Source organism: Pyrenophora tritici-repentis, chromosome 1 (assembly GCF_003171515.1).
Source record: "Pyrenophora tritici-repentis strain M4 chromosome 1, whole genome shotgun sequence".
Classification (NCBI taxonomy): domain Eukaryota; kingdom Fungi; phylum Ascomycota; class Dothideomycetes; order Pleosporales; family Pleosporaceae; genus Pyrenophora; species Pyrenophora tritici-repentis.
In genome coordinates this window covers 1370898-1389391 of record NC_089390.1, presented here as the reverse complement: position 1 = coordinate 1389391, position 18494 = coordinate 1370898, and the positions used below count along the sequence as shown (strand labels likewise).

Here is an 18494-nt window from a genome sequence, read left to right as displayed (position 1 = left end):
CTCGTAGCGTTAACCCTTCAAAATTCGCAGAGTTACCGAATCCGAGTGCGCTTCTGCGCGAAACCCCGCGAAATTGCGTAATGTGGGTCTGTAGAGTACTTCTACGAGGCTTCCAGGTGTTGGCACACTCTATGGCCGGGACGACATCGGGGTTTCATCACCGCGACACATTTTTAGTACCGGCACAAGCGTGGCGGAAAGTAAGTCTCACCGAAACAGCGGTCCACGTGTGGCACCGCGGCGGAAGCCTTTCACCCTGGGACCTGCGTCGACCAAGTCAAAGTCTGCATGAAATCTCTTCAGCCGCCATTTTCCCAGCAGCCTAGAGCCAGACAATGTACAAGCCCGACGAATCGATCGCAGCCCCCACCCCCAACACGGCTTCTGTCAAGCGCGATGCTTACAAAATCTCCGTGCACGCATTTTGACACAGGCAGGAGTTTCCCCGACTCAGTCCTACTCTAGTGTGTCAATTCGCGAAATCTTCCAATGGTTCAGGCTATGGCAGTAGTCTGACCGTTCGGCCACAGCATGTGCCATGGCCACAGCGTCAGCCTACGTCTCGAACTATTCATCCATCCCCCGAGGTCCCTTGTTGGCCTCCGGCGTGGGAGCTCACTGCATCGACCCGGGATATACCCCTGGCTCTGACTTTGGCCTAACACCGTCGATCTGTCATGCATGTCGTCCAATATTGGACCTTCCAGCAACCTGGTCCAAGCACAAACATGTGTGAAGGCGTACAGTAAATGCTATCACTGGCGTTGCTGCGTTTCCAGTCCTTGCCCACTGATTCGTACATACTGTTGTTTCTACAAATACGACACCTGCATAAGTTTATCCAGATGACTGCATGTCTATCATCCTCTGTCCGTGGCAAGCGCCGGTGATGCGTCTTGACTGCATCGCAACAGCCCGACGAGCCTAGTCGGCGTCATCCAAATGAAGCCGTTCGAAACACAGATCCTTCATTCAGCTAATATCCACGGAAGCTAGCTAAACTGAATCGTCTGCCTAGCGGCGTAGACTCCCTTTAGGTTAGGCCTAGCCCTCAAAGTCACGATATCTCCACCATCTGTGGCGCATAATTCGACACGCTTTCCAAATGTGCCTGAGGGTTCCCACACAGATCGACACTGGGGTGCACCACCGGCCACCATGTGGGTCAGTGACACATCTGATATTTCAAGAGACGGATCGCCCGATGTCGCCGTCCGTCTATCCGAGTAGAAATACAAGGTATCATATCTGTTGTTGGCCCCCTGCAATTAACGGGGTACACTACCTTCGCCATCCCCCAGACACAAGTACCTTCCGGAGCCATACATCCTTTTGTTTAATCTTTAGCGTTTACTTTCACTATGCCGTCTCCTTCAGATCACCCATACGGGTCTGCCGTACCTTCCCAAAGAGCAGAGTATTTTGATAGACCTGCTGCTACCCGTCGATCCAGCGAGATCATCCCCTCTCCTACTCAAGATGTCACAGTTCCCGCACATCTGCTCCGCACTGTGGGTAAACTCGGATCGAAGCGGGACAACACACACACCACACACGCCGGTGGATGGGAGCCCTCACAAGAAAACCCATTCCTCGATCCGGAGCGGATGGGAAGCTTACGTCGCAATCACACTCAAGGCTCTGCCCACCTCGAGCGGACGGATACACAGGGCGAACGAAAGAGGCACAGCAGATTATCATGGTTCAGCAACAGTGGCAAGAGGAATTCACACATGAGTGGACTAGCATCACCCACTGAAGAAGACGAAAACCCAAGAGCCTACAGAACTCTCTCTTACATCCAGGGCGACAACGAAATTCTATCCACCCCTCGAATGAGTCGTGCTCCTTCGCGTGAGAACCTCAAGAGGAGTTCCAGCACATCCAAATGGTCTGATAGTGATCCCTTTGCGTCCAAGGCAAACTCTATCCGAAGCAATCCTTTCGCAACAGAGAACAACTCGGCCCGCACATCAGTGGACAACTTGCCCCGACAACCTGCGGCTACACACGATGGCATGCCCCAACGGAAAGGAACAGTGCGAACTATCGTTGACCGTATAGTGCCTGATGCTCTCCAGCGAAGTATGACGAATGCATCTTACTTCAAGAGAAGCGAAATGTACGGAACATATGAGAAGGCGAAGAAGAAGGGTGTTGACATCCAGCGAAAGAAGTGGGTGCAGAATACTTTCGAGGGTTCCATCTACCTGTTCTTGGTTCTTTTCGTGTACTTTGTTCTCATCGGCTTGCCTTTGTGGAAAGGCGCCGTTTGGTGGATGTACTGGGTGGTACAAACCAAGTTTGTTCTACCTGGTGGATTTGGTATTACCCTCGGAATCGCGCTATTGTGAGTTTTCTCGGCTTCTTGAACAGTATGAACTCCAAACTGACTCATCCACAGCTACGCATACGCTCCTCTTCTCATCCTCTTCGAGAAAGACCCTCCGCCTGCCGACACGAGTGGTGAAACCAAGATTCAGTCCAACGTCTCAGATACCTGCCTCATGATTCCATGCTACAAGTCTGCAGGACTCATTGCCAACACACTCGAAGCCGCTTTGAAGATCTTCCCTCCGTCTCACATCTTCGTCATCGCCAACGGAAACAGTCCCACACCGCTCGACAACACTGAAGAGGTCTGTCGCCCATATGGTGTGAACCATATTTGGTCACCTATCGGTTCCAAAATCGTTGCTCAATTCGTTGGCTGCTATGCTGCAAAGGCATTCAAGAACGTTCTGCTCATCGACGATGACTGCGCTCTCCCTGACAACTTCCCTGTCGTCACCGAACGTCTGACCGGCAGAGTAATGTGCATCGGCTACACTATCAAAAGTGTCGGCCCCAACTCATCGAAAGGAAACCTTTGCCAGCAGGCCCAGGATCTCGAGTACAAGCTCAGCGGTATTCAGCGCGAGTTTGCAGGCAAAGTCGGATCCGCCACCTTCCCTCACGGCGCCATCTCACTTTGGGACCGTGAACTTCTCGTTAAGACCTTCCATGAACACCCGGGCTTCAGCGTCTCTGAGGATTGGTTTTTTGGTCACGTCGCCCGCAAACTGGGATCGCGCATCAAGATGTGCTCGCACGTCTTTGTCGAAACGGAAACCCCGACCGCAGTCTTCATCTCCAGCGGCGGCTCGCGCGGTGGCTTCGGCGAAATGACAATTTTCAGCCAACGCTTTAAGCGATGGAACTTCTTCTTCGTCAACGGAATGTACTACAACATGGCCTACATCTTCGGTAGCTGGAAACTCGGGTGGTGGGAGGTCGGCGCAAAGATTTTCGTCTTCCAAGAAGTAAGCACCCTAACTTGACCGTTCCAATACACCAGCATGCTAACAAATTCTCCCTCTAGGTCTACGAAACTCTCCTTTACCTACTCACGCCATTCATTCTCCCCATTTCCTTTATTGTGCGTCCTTCCTTCTGTGGTTACCTCCTCGCCGCTACAATCGTCATGTACCTCATCAACGTCATCATCTTCAACGAGGTTCACCTCCGCAAGAAGAACGAGCGCGTAGGCTGGCAGCTCATGTACGTGTACTACCTACCGTACAAGATCGTCTTGACCTTTGTCAACGTCGCAAGCTGCTACTGGTCTCTCTACAAGTACGCCCGTTACTTCGCAAAGCGTCATCCCAAGGTCATCGAAGACGAAAAGGCCGTCGAGTGCGTCATCCGTCTCGAAGAGGAACAAGCTTGCGGTGTTGGTCGTCGCCTTACTGTTCGCACGGTTGGACAGAGAGGCCGTGGTAACTCTGAGGACGACGAGGTGCGTGGCTCGGCGGATCTCGATCGTGTCGACACGGGTGGTGGCATCTCGTATGCTATCATCACTGAGCCTGAACATGCGCACTCTCCTGGTCTGCATCCCCCACAGTTCACGGGTGCCAGTCGCCCGAGCAGTGAGCAGCTGAGGAGCGAGGGTGTTGTTGCGAAAGATTACTTTGCTGAGGCTGCCGAAAGGCAGAAGCGGTTGAGCCAAGTGAACGAAAAGTGCTAATCCTCCTTTGTTTTCCTGTTTGGGTTCAACCGGCGTTTCCATGCATTAGACGCATATTCTGGCGCGGGCGGAACTTCTGCGATATACCTCTTTGTATTATACATACATAATTTTCCTTTCTTCAGTAGCAAAAATTTCTGATCAGTCCGCGACAAGGTCGTGTGGGAACTTTAACCCCTTTACCTCTTTTGCATGGTGATCGTGGTGTTGTACCTAAGCTTCGGCAGTCGTATCCTTCGCATCTTCACCTGCTCTTGCCTTGCCTCCCCTACCACGACCGCCTCTACCACCTCTTCCTCCCCGTCCTCCCCTATTGCCTCTCTTGCCATCACCGATCTCAGCCTCCCACTCCTCGACATTCACAACCACCCCCTCGGGCAACTTGCCATCACTCATCAACACACCCCCATCCTTCTTCCTACTCTCCACCAGCTTGAAGAAGGTATATGACAACAGTCCGTTCTCATCCCCCTCCGTCAAAATAACGCCATTCTCCGACACGAAAAATTTGATACCAGCAGCCATGGCAGTCTCGATATCAACATAGATGAGCACAGACGAATTCTTGCGCATACCAGAGATGACAGGCGCAGCTTCCTTCTCCTCTGTAGACGCAGAGCTCGAATCGAGGGCCTTGAAGCCAGCGGGCAAGCCCGACGCAAAGTGGATATGATTCCGCCCCATACGACGCAGGCCGCCGCCCTTGAGGATAAGGTTCCACGCACGCTCATCGGTGCCGTGGACAACTGTGTCGGGGATGTTGCCGGTCTCTTTGGTGATTGGGACGAGGAGACCTTCGGAGTCGACTTTGATGGAGTGGCCTTGGTTTGCGCGGATCAGGTAGTCTGCTGGGTTGTCGGAGTCGGAGATGCTTGGGAACGGTTGTTCCGGGGCTGGCTGATCAGTGGTGTTGTCGTCGGCTGGGACTTGGTCGAGTGATGATGCGGGGATCATGGAGAAGCGCTGTTTGTCGTTGTTTGCGACTATGTCGCGGAGTTCTACGAATGTGATTCTCAGGCTCTTCAGGGCGTGGGTGTTGAGCTGTGAGAGGGTGTCAGTATGTAGTTGACTCCAATGTATTCTTTACTATAGAAGTTCATTGCAACTTTGAATTTCCGCGAGTATCCCTTGCTCTTTGATGGTACTTTCTTTCTTTTGGATGTGACCAGATAGACTTTGCAGATAATGACTTCAATCAGACTTACCGCGTCCTGCACATTGACATAGCCACCCTTGCCCAAGTTCAATCCTTCTTGACTGGCACCATGCCTCAGCAGCCAACTGATCTTTCTCGATACTTGCACTTCTCTTGGCTGATTCCCTGGGTTGCGACTACCTCCACCCCGGCCGCCTCTTGCCATGGTGTTGACTGCTCTTGTAAATAGTCGTGAAATTTTGGCGAGGTACTGCAAGATCTTCCCAGAGTCAATATGGTGTGAATGAGATTCAGTTGGGCGAATGCTTTGCTTTGGATGAATATTGAGTCACGTATGGTGGCCTTGGAAGGTGGTCTCGTCTTGGTGATGAGGTGTGCGCAAAAGGTTAGTGCGAGAAATGTGCAGCGACCCCGCAGTGATTGGACGCGCTGAGGGGCTATGATAATGTCAAAGTGACAAAACAGCCAACGTCACGAAAGTTCGACATGAAAATAGCAGAGACAGTTATTGTCTAGTATGTCTTTGATTATAAAGATTTATATATGTTCAAGTATCTAAGGTGACTATATGAATCGTTACTTGTGAAAGCGCAAAAGAGTGGACCAATCGACACGGCCCTGATATCCAAATCCACACCTACTCATACCCCTTTTCCCTCTTTTACATGTAGTACACAGTTTCGCCTATGAGCTGCAGGGGTAACCATCATACGCCAGTGATAGTATGGATGCCCACAGTCGTCCACTGGTTGTGGCTGCTTATGTTCAATGTCGTAGCAGAGCCAATCCTCCTTCATCTCTTCTCCAGGGCTGGTATTGAGTTCTCGCGCAATACGCCACAACTCTAGCTTGATCTTATCAAGCATCAGATACTGGTATCTATTCATCTGCAATACAGTGTGGGCCTCGTGCAAGCCTTTAGGTAGCTCTTCAAGAAAGGCAATACCAGAATGTACTGGGTCAACCCAAGGATTGAAATCCCCCGGAATCCAAAACTTGAGGCGGAGGATCAGCGACAGGTCCTTAAAAAGCGGAAGATCGCGCAAGAAAGCTAGTCGCTTGTCAGGAAAATGCTTCACTCTTGGGCTCCAAATTATATTCGAAGTACCGTTTGTTTCTTGCGTCCAGCTTTTGCGTTACATGCAACGTATGAACTATTGAGTCGTCAGAGCTGATGACATGGGCATGGTCTAAGCGAAGACCATGCGATCCGAGTGGCGTTCCGTGTAGTTGTAATGGCGTTTTGGGACCGTTCATACAGTAGAATTCGGTATATGGGCGGAAGTGTTGGAGACATTTGGACTACATTTATTTGTTGAGCAACATCCACGTAGGTGATCCTGTTGGTAGTTTCTCATAGTACCTGGTCCTGTACATATTACGGCGAAGATAGTTGTGTTCGTCAGTTCTTGGAGGAGGGTATACTGCTCCAATCCGCATGTTGATGTGATTGAAAGATACGCGCAGGTTGGCAAAGGTATAATCCAGAATCCGCCACCTAAGCTCGAGGGGTAAATTGAAGAACAGTGATTCTTGTTGAGCCATTTGTCCAGAGGTAGTTTTCATTGTGCCTGAAGAAGGTCATAGAAATTCCTCTAGCTCTGTTGGTGATATGACACGTTGGGCAGGTTTCTCAGATGAGCTTTTGTTCTCCATCTTTGGGTTTTGATATATGCGGCCAAGTGTCTGGAGCGCGAGGAGTAAGAACTGTAGGGAGGAGTCTGAAGAGGTACAGTAAATGAAAACGTCAGTGTACAGGACCGCACATGTGGGGCAGGCTGACAAGCTCGGCAAAGCCTAACTAACTAGTAGCTGTCGAGTCAAGACTCCGAGACAAGATATGTGTGGTCTGAGCACACGTTGTCAAAACAGTGTCTAAGCTGCGGCGAGAAACATGACGAGAAAGAACGACCCAAGGCTTCTGAATTGTAGTGATATCATGTGCAATTTATGAACTATGGTGTTGCTCGTAATATATGTGATACTATCCCGTCCAGCGCCTGATGTCGACAAGAGAAAAATCGAATAGAGCTAATTACTAACGATGGAGGACGGGTATAGGCTTGGGTAAAGACTGGTTTCTTGGTGCACTGAAATTTGGTCTAGAAAATGATTACAATGTGGACGCCCAACCCCTCAGCATGCGCAGCCCTCTTTGGGACCCTCTGTCCGCGCGCTGCCCAGGTTCACTCGCGCATCCTCCTGCCTGCCGAGGTTCGTCTGACCGCCCACACCGCGGGGTCCTTTCAGACTTGTCTCCGGAATTGCGTTCGCGATGGCTGTAAAGACGTCTGCGACATTGTGCCCGGTCTTTGCACTCGTCTCGAAGAACAGTAAACTCTCCTCATCCGCATATGACTTTGCGGTCTTGCTGGGTACTCTCCTTGAGTCGGCGCCGTCTTCTGTTGGCTCCTCGTCGCCCTCAGCGGCTGGCGCAGCATCTGCGTCTTCCGGGCTTTCCTCGCCAGCTGCAGCCGCCAAGTCGAACTTGTTTCCCACGAGCGCGATAACAATGCCCGGTGAAGCTTGGCGGTGTAATTCAGCAACCCAATGTTGGGCTTTTGTGAGGGAGGAGGGCTTGGTGATATCGTAGACTACGAGGGCGGCTTGGGCGTTACGGTAGTACATGGGTGCGAGTGAGGCGAAGCGTTCTTGACCTGCGGTATCCCAGATCTCGAACTTGATAGTCCTGGTGGGCAGATTGCATTTCTGCGTAAGGAAGGCGGCTATCGAGCTTCAGTTAGCATAGTCCCAGCCGCTGAATGGTTCCTGCAACAGAGTCGCCGCCGGGCCCGGCTTATGCACTTACCTCCAATAGTAGGCTCCTTGTTCTCTTGAAAGTCATTGTTCACGAAGCGCATGACCAGGGAAGACTTTCCGACAGCTGCCTCTCCTAGCAGCACCAGCTTGACGCTGCTGCTGGGCTTCGGTTGCGCGGATGCGTCCGCCATTGTGGAAGCGGTAGAAAAGTGCTGTCGGAGACTTATGGGATATATGCGCTAGCTTGGTTCTTTCCGGTTTGCGAGACAGTGGTTGAGAATTGTGTACACTGTGCGGGTGCGGTCAAGATTGCGACACAGGCAGCTGTGTCTGGACATGGCTGCGAGCAGTGACGAATGTACGTCACGTGAGCGGCTGACTAAGGAGTGTTGGAGTTGCACTGCCATCGCACCTCGGACCTTGCTCACCGTCACTGAGGCCGAACACATTCGCTCAAATCTCAACAAATTTCCAGTCAAAGTGAGGCAACGGATGCCTTGTTTGTTTGACACTCGCCGTAGCTTAGGCTTCTGGGCAATCGACAGCAGCACATTACTCGACATGTCACGGGTCCATGGTTCGACAGTCTCATGTAGAAACAAGTGTACGACGCTTGCAACTGTTACGTATCTGCAGCAAGAAATTGTCTTGACCGTTTCTTTTTCTCGTCGGCATGGAAGCAGATTGCGATGTTGGTGACAAGCAATCTGAAGACATTTAGTCTTGTGTCATGTCCCAGTGACACCAAGGCTGCCCACGTCATGATGAATGATGGATTGTAGTTATGTTACTTGTGCTGTTGTGACATTGATTTTTTTTTATTAAAATCACGACTGACGTCACACGAGTGATATGAAACTTGCTTTGTTTGGCTTCAGACTGGCAAGTTGCACGTGCTAGTGACAAGCTCAGCCACGGTGGACAAGGCGGAGGTTTCGGCCGCGGTGGATCTTTCTCCTCTTTGTCCGTCGGGCAGGGTTCCGGGCCGAGTGGGAAACACGGTGGCAGTTAGGGTACTAGTTGATGAAAGATGGGATGCAAATGTATACATTCGCGCGTCTCTACCCCTCAGTCAGGTGTGCAATCTGTCAGTGGGAGGAAATCCAGTGCCATGGCACTCCCGAATCGGCAGGCGCGAAATTGAACCCCTCTTGCACGACGTGCATATGAATAAAGACACGACTGGACGCTGGAGTTACGTACAGTGTACTGCTTCCCCACAACAAAGCCGGCTCGGGATCCAGACTGTGTGAGTGGTTCTTTGATTGGATGCCAATACAACCGGATCGTATCCGACATGTGTTGGCTATGGCATTGTCCTCACCGGAGCCATCGCATTCGCAAGCAGCCAACCGCAACTGCAACCGCGATTGTGGCGCTCCATGTACCCCTGCGACAGGCCGCGATCTCGACCTTGTTGATCGTGGCCGATCCCGACAGCTACATATTACGACGGCAGTGGTCCAGCCATGAGTTGCAGTGCAGCAAAGGAGCGGCTTTTTTGGACGGCTGTCAGGTCGTCATGTGTCGCTCAATGTGTGGTGCGTCTTACAGGCAGCGCCCCCACAGGAGCGAATAGCGAGACTGGGGGGCTCGCCTGCGCGATAATGTGCAGCACAGACGCCCGGCCGTCGACCGATCGCGATTGCGCCAAGCGTCTGTCTCGCTATCCGAAGGCGTTGGGAAATGGCCTCTAGTCTCTACTTCGGTGTCTGACAAAGTTGCAACCAAAGCGATGCGTGTCGCAGACGAGCATGGCGCAAACACATGTTGGCGGCCGATGATCTTTGTGTAGCGCAGGGCCAGACACAGCAGCGATCGGCTCTTGGTTAGCCACAAGTCTCCAGACGCGCTCGGTTCCCCGTGTCCTTGATCCGCCCGAACCGGACTGGTCCAAGCGGCTATGGCAGCGATCGGCGTTACCCATTGCGGTACATGGTGTCCTGACATGAATTCATGCTCGAATCACAGAAGCGGGGACGCACAAGAGGCGGTCCACTCTGAACGGTGCCTCGATAAGCTGGGTTGGGCCAGGAACAAAAAAAGGTTCCTGGATTCCTGCATGGCCATGGAAGGTGGAAGAGAGGGAGGCAGAGTCAGAGGCTGGTGGGCAGAGGCCGCGTGTAGGAGCGCTGAAACACGCAATCAGAGGGTGAGGGAATGGCCGCGTCCCATCACTTCCACGGACCAGCGCGGCTTTAATAGAAAGTGGCAGAGGGGGCCTCGTCGCAGTCGCTCGCGTCAGCCACTACAAACTGTCTTGCCGGGTACCTCGAGAGGAGGCGGCCGGGGGGTCAAGTTATCAGTCACGTTGGTCGGGCTGAGGGCTGTGAAGCGTCCGGCTGACCCCAGATGCCGCGTGCCATGTTTGCGACCAAACAATAAAAAGTTGCTGCATGTGTAATTGTTGCAACAATCTCCATCGTCCCCTACCTTAGCTACGACTGCTATCGCGTCTGAAACTGGGCATATTGGCCGCATTTCTCAGGCTGCGCAATCGAGACTCTCCGTTGGACACAGTAACTCAATATCAGAAGCTCGGGCGTCCCCCCACTTGTCGAATAGCATTCCGGGACCTGTCCACACGCTTTATTTTTGAACGAAGCCGAAGCCAAAAGCGCCTGTCCAGCTAGCAGACGCCTCTTCGCACACATCCGCTGATAATTATTTCTACACGCCCACGCCCACGCCCGGCGCTGCCCTGCATTTGCCCTGTAGCCCCGACGACTCGTAGGCTGTGCAACAAATCCGCGGCGCCCTGCTGACGAAGCTGGGAGAACAAAGCAAACACCCGAGGTCGGCGAGACTTTTTTTAAACCAACATGACTGTCCTCAAGGTACCTACAACACACTGCCGACGCGGCAATTGCAGCTCTTGGATTGCGCTGACCATATTCGACCTGCAAGGAACCCATCAACGTCCGACCTGCCAGCCAGCAACGGCACTCGTCCAGCACCATGGCCGGCTCGCTACCCAAGAACCGGCCGCACTCGCACTCGATATCGGCCGCCAGCCTCAACCCGGCGCATCGCGTCACCCGCAGGAAGAGCATGAGCCAGACGCCCGTCAGCAATGTCGCCGCTCTGGCTGCTGCGGCCAAGGGCATATCGGGGGCTCCGCTGGAGGCTGGCAGTAGTAGCAGCAGTAGCAACGGACCGCGCCGCTCGTCGAAGCCGGCCTCGCAGTTCCGGGGGCCGGGCATGGCACTCAACTCAGCGGCCATGGCCTCGAGCATGCCAGGTAATGGTGCGCATACGCAGTTTGGCCCCAGTAGCTACGGCGCGGCGGCGGCCAAGAGCGAGGCCCTCACCGACGGACCCTCGCTGGCGACGATGCTGGAGCAGGACAAGGCCGGCTCCAAGTCGCGGAATCGTCGCGCCAGCGAGGGCTCTCGCCTGTCAAAGGCCGACGCCAGCAAGCGAAGTGGTAGCGATCTGAGATGTGAAAAATGTGGGAAAGGCTACAAGCATAGCAGCTGTCTGACCAAGCACCTGTTAGTCACCCTTTGCCAACAACCATGGCCCTCCCACATACTTTCATGCCTCATGACGAATGCCCTTTCCTCACTTGCACGCATACACAAATTGCAATGCTTCTCTCACGTTCTGCGTTGACTTTTGTTCTAGTTGGGAGCACACGCCAGAGTGGCAGTACACGTCTAAGCTGCTCATCTCAAAGCACCAGCAGGTGCAGCTGCTCGAGGCCGCCTCGGTCCTCGTCGCCATGAACAAGGAGAGCGACGGCGAGCACAGCGACCGCTCCTCTCCCCCGGCTTCCGGCTCGTCTGACCTGCGTGAGGAGTTGAGCTCCACTGAAACTACCCCGCCCCCGCAACTCGATGACCATGACCATGCCGTGGGCTCCTTCCCTCACTCGCACTTTGGCTCCCGCTCCGCCAAGCGCTACTCCACAAACAGCTCCGCATACAGCCAGTCGTACCAGTCCACCGTCTTCTCCGACCACGGCAACAGCCACCACCACAACAACAACGGCGGCCACTTCCGTCAATGGAGTAATGTGTCTGACCGTCCCACCACTTCAGGCACCTCGGTTGCCGGCTCCTATCACGACGACGGTAATGACCATGCTGACCTCGCTGCTGCCGTCGGCCTGCTGAGCTGCTCTTACGGCACCCCCAAGACGGGTCCTGTCGCACTGCCGCCGGACGTGCCTCCCGTGCCACCGCTGCCGGCCAAGTTCCTCGACTTCCACACGCGCTCCTTGTCTGGCAGCACCACGGTCACGGCGCAGCAGTCAAGCATGCGCAACAGCTACCGCTACCACAGCGAGAGCAAAGATGTCGACATGGATGACGACCACTTCGCCGACGAAGAGGACTACCGCTATTCAAACTCGCGCAGCACCGGCCGCATCGACGAGGACGACGACGAAATCTTTGGAAGAATGGAGGAGTAGTTCCGCGTTCCGCGCTCGACATGCCCTTCACGACCATTTCGATCCCATCTCTCTTGCCTTGATCTTTGCCACAAATCTCATTCTGTACCACAACAACAAAACATGAGCCAATCAGCCATGTCCATCTCCGCAAAAGATGCAGCCTGGACACCGATGAGAGGGTCTTTAGCTCCCGTGCTGTCGACACCCTTGAGGTTGAAGTGCAGGTTCAACTCCGAATTGGTTATCTTTTTTGCGTCGAGAGCCTGGCAATACCTCGATTATTCATACAAGCCAGAGTTTTTTTTTGGTCTTGATTTTTCATCTCTTTCGCCGACAACTCTCTTCACATTTCAGCCTATTTCAAACAGAAACTCATATAACTTTGACAACAACAACACTTTTTCGACAGCGGGGTTTACTTGGGATGCGCTGGCTAGCGCAGCCTGAGGGGGAGACAAGATTCATGTGCGTGTGCGTGTATGTTGAGCCACCTCCGTGTATATTCGGCAGGACTGAGGGGTGGTGGGGGGACATGCATGAACAGTAGTAGTGGGGAGAATGTTAGGATAAGTTTGCGAGAAAGTAGAGATTGAATGCGCAAAACACACACATTTCAATCACAAAGAGGAAACAAACCTGCGTCCTTTGCCGTGAGGTTTGACATGAGGGGGAGGGCGGTGAGGGAGCAGCGGTCCTTTTGCACGATTCCAAAGAACGGCCGAAAGGTTGATAACGGCGCGGATGAATGCTGCCTTACCTTCCCTCCTGCTTCCCTTCCCCTCTTACTGTGGCCAGCAACGGCTAGGCTTGCTAGCTTCTTCGGTGAAGCATCGTGATTCGGGGAATGCGGGCACCTGGCATCGGACTAATGCTGTCTAGCGCCTGGTCGAGCTGAAAAGGGCGCTGCGGAAGCGATGGCAGGCAGTGTTGCATGTGCAGAAGCGCAAGAGGCGAAGCAATGCGACATCGAGGTGAGGAGTTTACATGGGAAGCGTCGATGTTGGTGTTGTTGTATCGTAGCAGGTAGTCGCCATGATAGTGGAGTTCGGAAAGCCGTGAAGTTCATGTGACACGACGAAGCTTTTCATCCACGCACCATACGGACGTAACAAGCCAACAACAGCAAGAAGAGGAGAAAACAAACACAGGCAATACACAGCCTACCTTAGCCAGCCCTCTTTATATACGCTCCCCCCACTGCTGGGGCATAAGCTCGAGTGGACCCCCGTTGAAAAAAAAAACAGAGCACCTGCAGCTGACGTACCCCCCATTCATCTAAGACTCGAGCCTACATACGTACCTTCTCTCCCTTACCTAGATTCTGCTAAAAGGCGCTTAGATCGACGGTTGATCTGCGCAAAATTGACGCATGTCATAAGGTGTTTTGTGGGGCTGGGAGACGTGGGAGCGGGCGGGCTGGTTTGCGAACGCGAATGAGGCGCAAGGTGCTCGTGTGCTGCGGGTTTGGTTGGTGTTTGAGGTGGAGATTGGGATCTTCATGGTACGTATGTAGGTGTACTGTACGTACATGTCGTGGGCGCGTATGTACGGGAGAAGGGGATCATGCTGGGTGGTGGTTGAGGCGGAGCGGGTTGGGGGTTCGTATGGCGGGTACATGGGCGGGTGAGATGTTTGGAGGGGGGGCTGGTGACGATGCTTTATGGGGGAGGTACGTGGTGGGAGGCTGTTCGTTTGGGAAGGTACGGCGGTGGATAATGTTGTTGCCCGTCATCGGAGGGGCAGTCACGCGGACGTCGAGGGGAGGCGGGATGGTGTTTATGCGTATGATGTAGTAGTTGCAAAAGCTTTGCGCTATGTGTTTCATGGGTGCCGAGTAATCATGTTCATATTGTGATAGCACGTGTTGTACGGTACATGGGTACATGGGTTTCCAAGATTCGCTGCAATCAAGGCCGGTCTTGCTGGCGGTTGCGATTATCAATGAAGAATTGCCATGTGAGGTATTCGTTGCATACTGCTTAACGGTTTCTTGGCCTGTTGATAGAGGCAATGCCTTGTGGAAGTTCCGTTGCGTACCAATATGCAAGTCTTTGCGTCCATGGTATACGCTCAAACACGACTTGTCATACGCACGGTCAATCGCTCATAGACGGAGACATCTCACTTTGTATATACAAACTATAGTCTGTTTGTGATACAAAAGAAAGCGCCCACCTCGTCATACCTGGTGCCCAGCAACATGGCGTCACTCGACCCTAGGGATCTGTGCGGCCCTTCCGCGCCGGTCTTACTCGGACACGCACCAAGCCATGGCTGTCACGACGACGACAATCTCGACACATGCCAGACAACTCAATGCCCTCCGACGAGCGCTGACCACTTGCCCCAATGCACCCGGCCGTCTCCATACTTGCCGATAATGTCGTCGCTCCACTGCTCTTCAGCGTCCTGGCAGCCGTCGGACACGTGCACACGCCTGCACAACACTCGCTCCTCATCACGACGATATCATGGCTAATTGTATGGGTGCCGACAGTCTTCTGGGTGGGCATATATTCAAACAGTAGCAGGCCAAAGAGAAAGACGAGCTGGCTGGCTGGCGCACTGCTGGCCCTGTCCGCCATATGCGACCGCGCGGCATGCGACAAGCACGGCATTGGGGCGACAAAGGTAGCTTAGACAGGGCGGATGGGTATAGGGGACAGCATAGTAACGTGACTACAGGCTTTTCTTCCCTTCTTCGCCGTCCTCTTCTCCGAGAGTGAACTCCTCGCCAAGCATCTCGCATTACCTACCCACGCCGTGCCCGATAGTCCTGCGGTCGAGTCCAAGACACTCTTGGACCGACGAAGCCATACCGATTCATATGGTACGCTGGCAGTACTAACCGTCGCTGCGAGTGCTGCGCTCGGCATTTACACTCTGTCCAGCACGTTTGTCATTGGGCTGAGCAGCGCCATATTTGCGGCCGCCGGGCTGGTCATACTCGAGTCCACGATAAGAGCGACAGGGGAAGAGGGCGAGGGTAGCAGACGCGGACTTGTGTCTGCCAATGGGTCCATTGCGCGGCGTGCCTCGGTGAGCGTCACCCAGAGGACACAGCGACTGGCTGTGCTGAGAGATGTCGCCATGGCTACTGCGGCCGTTTGTGGTGCTGCCTGCCTTCTCATGGAGCCATCATTGACTGCCAGCTCCATTTCTTGGGAGCCTGTATATTCACAGTATGACCGTGAGTGGAGAGACGTGCATAATTTCCGCATTCTGCAGCGTTTTCTTTGGATGTTGCCAGTGAACGCTATTGTAAATCTTCTTACATTCATCATGGTACGTACTCTCCATACCGTCTGTCACTTTGGCCTTCACAACCTCGTGTTTGAGACATTCACTCCACTAGTGCCCGTTGCTGGTTTGGTCTTGTCTAACTGCTTTATAGATCTTCAAGTTTGGCGCTGTAGCTACAACTCTGTTGACTGTATTTTCGCACATCGGTGCAAAACTGCACTCGGTCCTGACCTTTTCGTTTGTCCTTTTCACCCTTATATACGACTCCGCAGCGCTACTCTACTTTTTCGAATCGCCATATTCGTCGATAACTATAGACTTGCGACACTCCAAGCGGTTAAGATTGGTCGTCATAGTCGTCACTGTCTTAGCAATGGGATCTTTGCTATTTGGCCGCTTCAATACAAGCCAAATCAGGCTTGATGGTTCCGCTACCTCATTCCCTGTCAATCCTCCTCAGTCATTGCTCGCCCCAGTACCCATTGATCTGAGCAAGGGACATCCGGCCGCTCAACTGATCGCTGCGGCTGAAGCAGACTTCCAAAATACTCTCAAGCGGCAATCAAAGTCTTTGGGCGAAGCAGTTCAAGAATATCGCCGCCGGAACGGAATATCGCCGCCTCCACATTTTGATAAATGGTACGAATTTGCTAGACGAAATAATGTCATCATGATCGACGAGTACGATACCATCAACGAGATGCTGTTGCCATTCTGGGCGCTCAAGCCGGCAACTATTCGTTCACGTATTGCAAGTGCCCTAGGCCATGAAGATAGTGCACTTCTTGCGGTCGCGGTGCGCCATGGGGCAGTAGAGAACTTCCAGGGCGGGGAAGAGTGGCAACAACAAGCTACCATTGGTATGATGAAGCCGTTCGTACAGTATCTACCCGACATGGACCTGGGCTTCAACATGCACGACGAGCCACGGGTCGTTGTGCCTAACGATCTCCTGGCGTCTATGGTAGCCAAAGCCCGGGATGAGACTCTTCCGCGCGCTGCGAAAAACACTGCGCCTCGCAACGCCTTCTCGAATCGTCCCGACGATATGAACGACGGGACACGTTTCATTGAATCGAGCACGACCAAGTTTAATCGCTTCGCGCATCAACAGACATGGACGCATTCACGGCTGTCATGCTCTGCCAATACACAAGCTCAGACATTCGAAGACTATGCTGCTGACAACCTTACTGCATATGCCACGAGCGAGCTTGGGTTCATCTACAACACGACGGCCTTTTCTGATATCTGCAATTCACCTTCGCTTTCCTCAACGTATGGGTTTTTTGAGCGCCCGAACGCCTTCAGTATCATCCACGAACTCACGCCCATCTTTTCGCAGTCTAAGATCTCCAGCTTCCAGGACATCTTGTATCCTAGCCCTTGGTACTGGATTGGTAAAGTAGGCTATGATGAAGCGCACGACACGACCTGGGAGAACAAGACGAACAGTCTGTACTGGCGCGGCTCCACAACGGGTGGCTTCAGTCGCAACGGCGGATGGCGACGCCAGCACCGCCAACGTGTTGTCCAACGGATCAACGCGCCCGATACCGCTCAAATCCTTGAGCCAGTAGCCGCAGCACCAAATGCAAAGCCAGCTACCACAAAATACAAAGTCACCGACGTCGATCGCAAAGCGCTCCGAAACCTCATCGACGTCCATTTCTCCCACGTCGGCCAATGCGACCCTGGAGATTGTGATGCGCAAAAAGAATTCTTCAAAGTTACAGAGCGTGTCGATGGCCAGGACGCGTGGTATTACAAGCACCTACTCGACATGGACGGCAATGCCTTCTCCGGCCGTTTCTACAGTTTTCTCAAAAGCCGTAGTTTAACCTACAAAATGGCCCTCTTCCGAGAATGGCATACTGAATGGCTCAAACCCTGGGTCCACTATATTCCGCTAAGTCTCCGCGGCGACGAGCATTTAGATCTTGTGCGCTGGTTCAGCGGCACGCACGTCTTTGATGACGACGAGGATGGGAAGAAGGACAGAAGCGATGCTGATGGTGGGAAAGGAGGTAACGGACAGAGTGAGGGGGAAAGAAAGGCTAGACTCATCGCGGAGAGAAGTACCGAATGGCATGATAGGGTGCTGCGGAATGTGGATTTCGAGGCGTGGTTTTTTAGGTTGTTGTTGGAATATGGGAGAGTGGTTGATGATAAGAGGGAGGAGATTGGGTATCCGGGGCCGTGAGTGTGTTGTATGTTTTCTTTGGATTAGCTTGGTATGGGTTGAATCGAATCGAATCGAATCGCATTTAAAATGTTTTGTTTGAATTTTCTGTGCCCTCCTCTGGTCACCATACCCTGAAGGCGGTCAATTTATGCAAATGGGCTTACACTGTTGCTACATATCGTACGATTCCATCGGCCGTTTGGCTGACAACGCATCATTGCGGCCTATAGTTGCCCCAAATATCATGCTCTAACATTACAAAAATTTCCCATATCATACATAGATATATACACATGTTATTGTTGCTATGGGGTTGTCGTATATCAGGTATTGTTGGATCACGTCAGCGTTGTTCTTGATCAACCAATTGTTGGTGGCTCGGGAAGTTGGTTATGAGACTGAGAGAGTTACCAGAGAACTGTCCCTTTTCTTCTACTTCACAGTCCGACATACCTAGAGATGGTGAAAGCGCTTCATCTCAACATCACCTAGACCAAGAACGAGTGGTAAATTCATAGTAGTGAAGGGATCACGGAGCTCTCTTCGTACATAATCCACTTTCTCGTCGTTTAATCTTGCCACGTGCGCATCTTATACGAAAGTCTCCGCCGCTAATTTCTTACAGCATATTCAATGGTGTCCGAAAGAAGGACATGAGATGAGACATAAATAAGTCGATAGGAAGGTAAACTCCAATACCTCCATCAAGAACCATCATCACACATCTGCAAACAACACCATC

General features: G+C 52.8%; 6 protein-coding genes across 6 annotated transcripts; 4 read left to right on the top strand and 2 right to left on the bottom strand.

Moving 5' to 3' along the window:
* Window positions 1-1361: 1361 nt before the first annotated feature.
* PtrM4_005380 (glycosyl transferase) lies at window positions 1362-4009 on the top strand (the record flags this gene model as incomplete). Its single annotated transcript, XM_066102764.1, has 3 exons — window positions 1362-2350; window positions 2405-3302; window positions 3362-4009. 3 exons carry the CDS (start codon window positions 1362-1364, stop codon window positions 4007-4009), a joined length of 2535 nt encoding a protein of 844 aa, XP_065964966.1.
* A 213-nt stretch (window positions 4010-4222) lies between these two features.
* PtrM4_005370 (KptA, RNA:NAD 2'-phosphotransferase) lies at window positions 4223-5370 on the bottom strand (the record flags this gene model as incomplete). Its single annotated transcript, XM_001930550.1, has 2 exons — window positions 4223-5050; window positions 5215-5370. The coding sequence occupies 2 exons, from the start codon at window positions 5368-5370 to the stop codon at window positions 4223-4225; spliced, it is 984 nt and encodes a 327-aa protein (XP_001930585.1).
* Window positions 5371-7301: 1931 nt separating this feature from the next.
* PtrM4_005360 (uncharacterized protein) lies at window positions 7302-8116 on the bottom strand (the record flags this gene model as incomplete). Its single annotated transcript, XM_001930549.1, has 2 exons — window positions 7302-7891; window positions 7975-8116. The coding sequence occupies 2 exons, from the start codon at window positions 8114-8116 to the stop codon at window positions 7302-7304; spliced, it is 732 nt and encodes a 243-aa protein (XP_001930584.1).
* A 2631-nt stretch (window positions 8117-10747) lies between these two features.
* PtrM4_005350 (uncharacterized protein) lies at window positions 10748-11540 on the top strand (the record flags this gene model as incomplete). The annotated part of the gene is made up of 2 exons (XM_001930547.2): window positions 10748-10762; window positions 10833-11540. The coding sequence occupies 2 exons, from the start codon at window positions 10748-10750 to the stop codon at window positions 11538-11540; spliced, it is 723 nt and encodes a 240-aa protein (XP_001930582.2).
* A 646-nt stretch (window positions 11541-12186) lies between these two features.
* PtrM4_005340 (uncharacterized protein) lies at window positions 12187-12342 on the top strand (the record flags this gene model as incomplete). The annotated part of the gene is made up of 1 exon (XM_066102763.1): window positions 12187-12342. The coding sequence occupies one exon, from the start codon at window positions 12187-12189 to the stop codon at window positions 12340-12342; it is 156 nt and encodes a 51-aa protein (XP_065964965.1).
* A 2331-nt stretch (window positions 12343-14673) lies between these two features.
* Window positions 14674-17610, top strand: PtrM4_005330 (CAP10 domain containing protein; the record flags this gene model as incomplete). Its single annotated transcript, XM_066102762.1, has 4 exons — window positions 14674-14955; window positions 15010-15609; window positions 15719-17582; window positions 17606-17610. 4 exons carry the CDS (start codon window positions 14674-14676, stop codon window positions 17608-17610), a joined length of 2751 nt encoding a protein of 916 aa, XP_065964964.1.
* Between the last annotated feature and the right edge of the window lie 884 nt (window positions 17611-18494).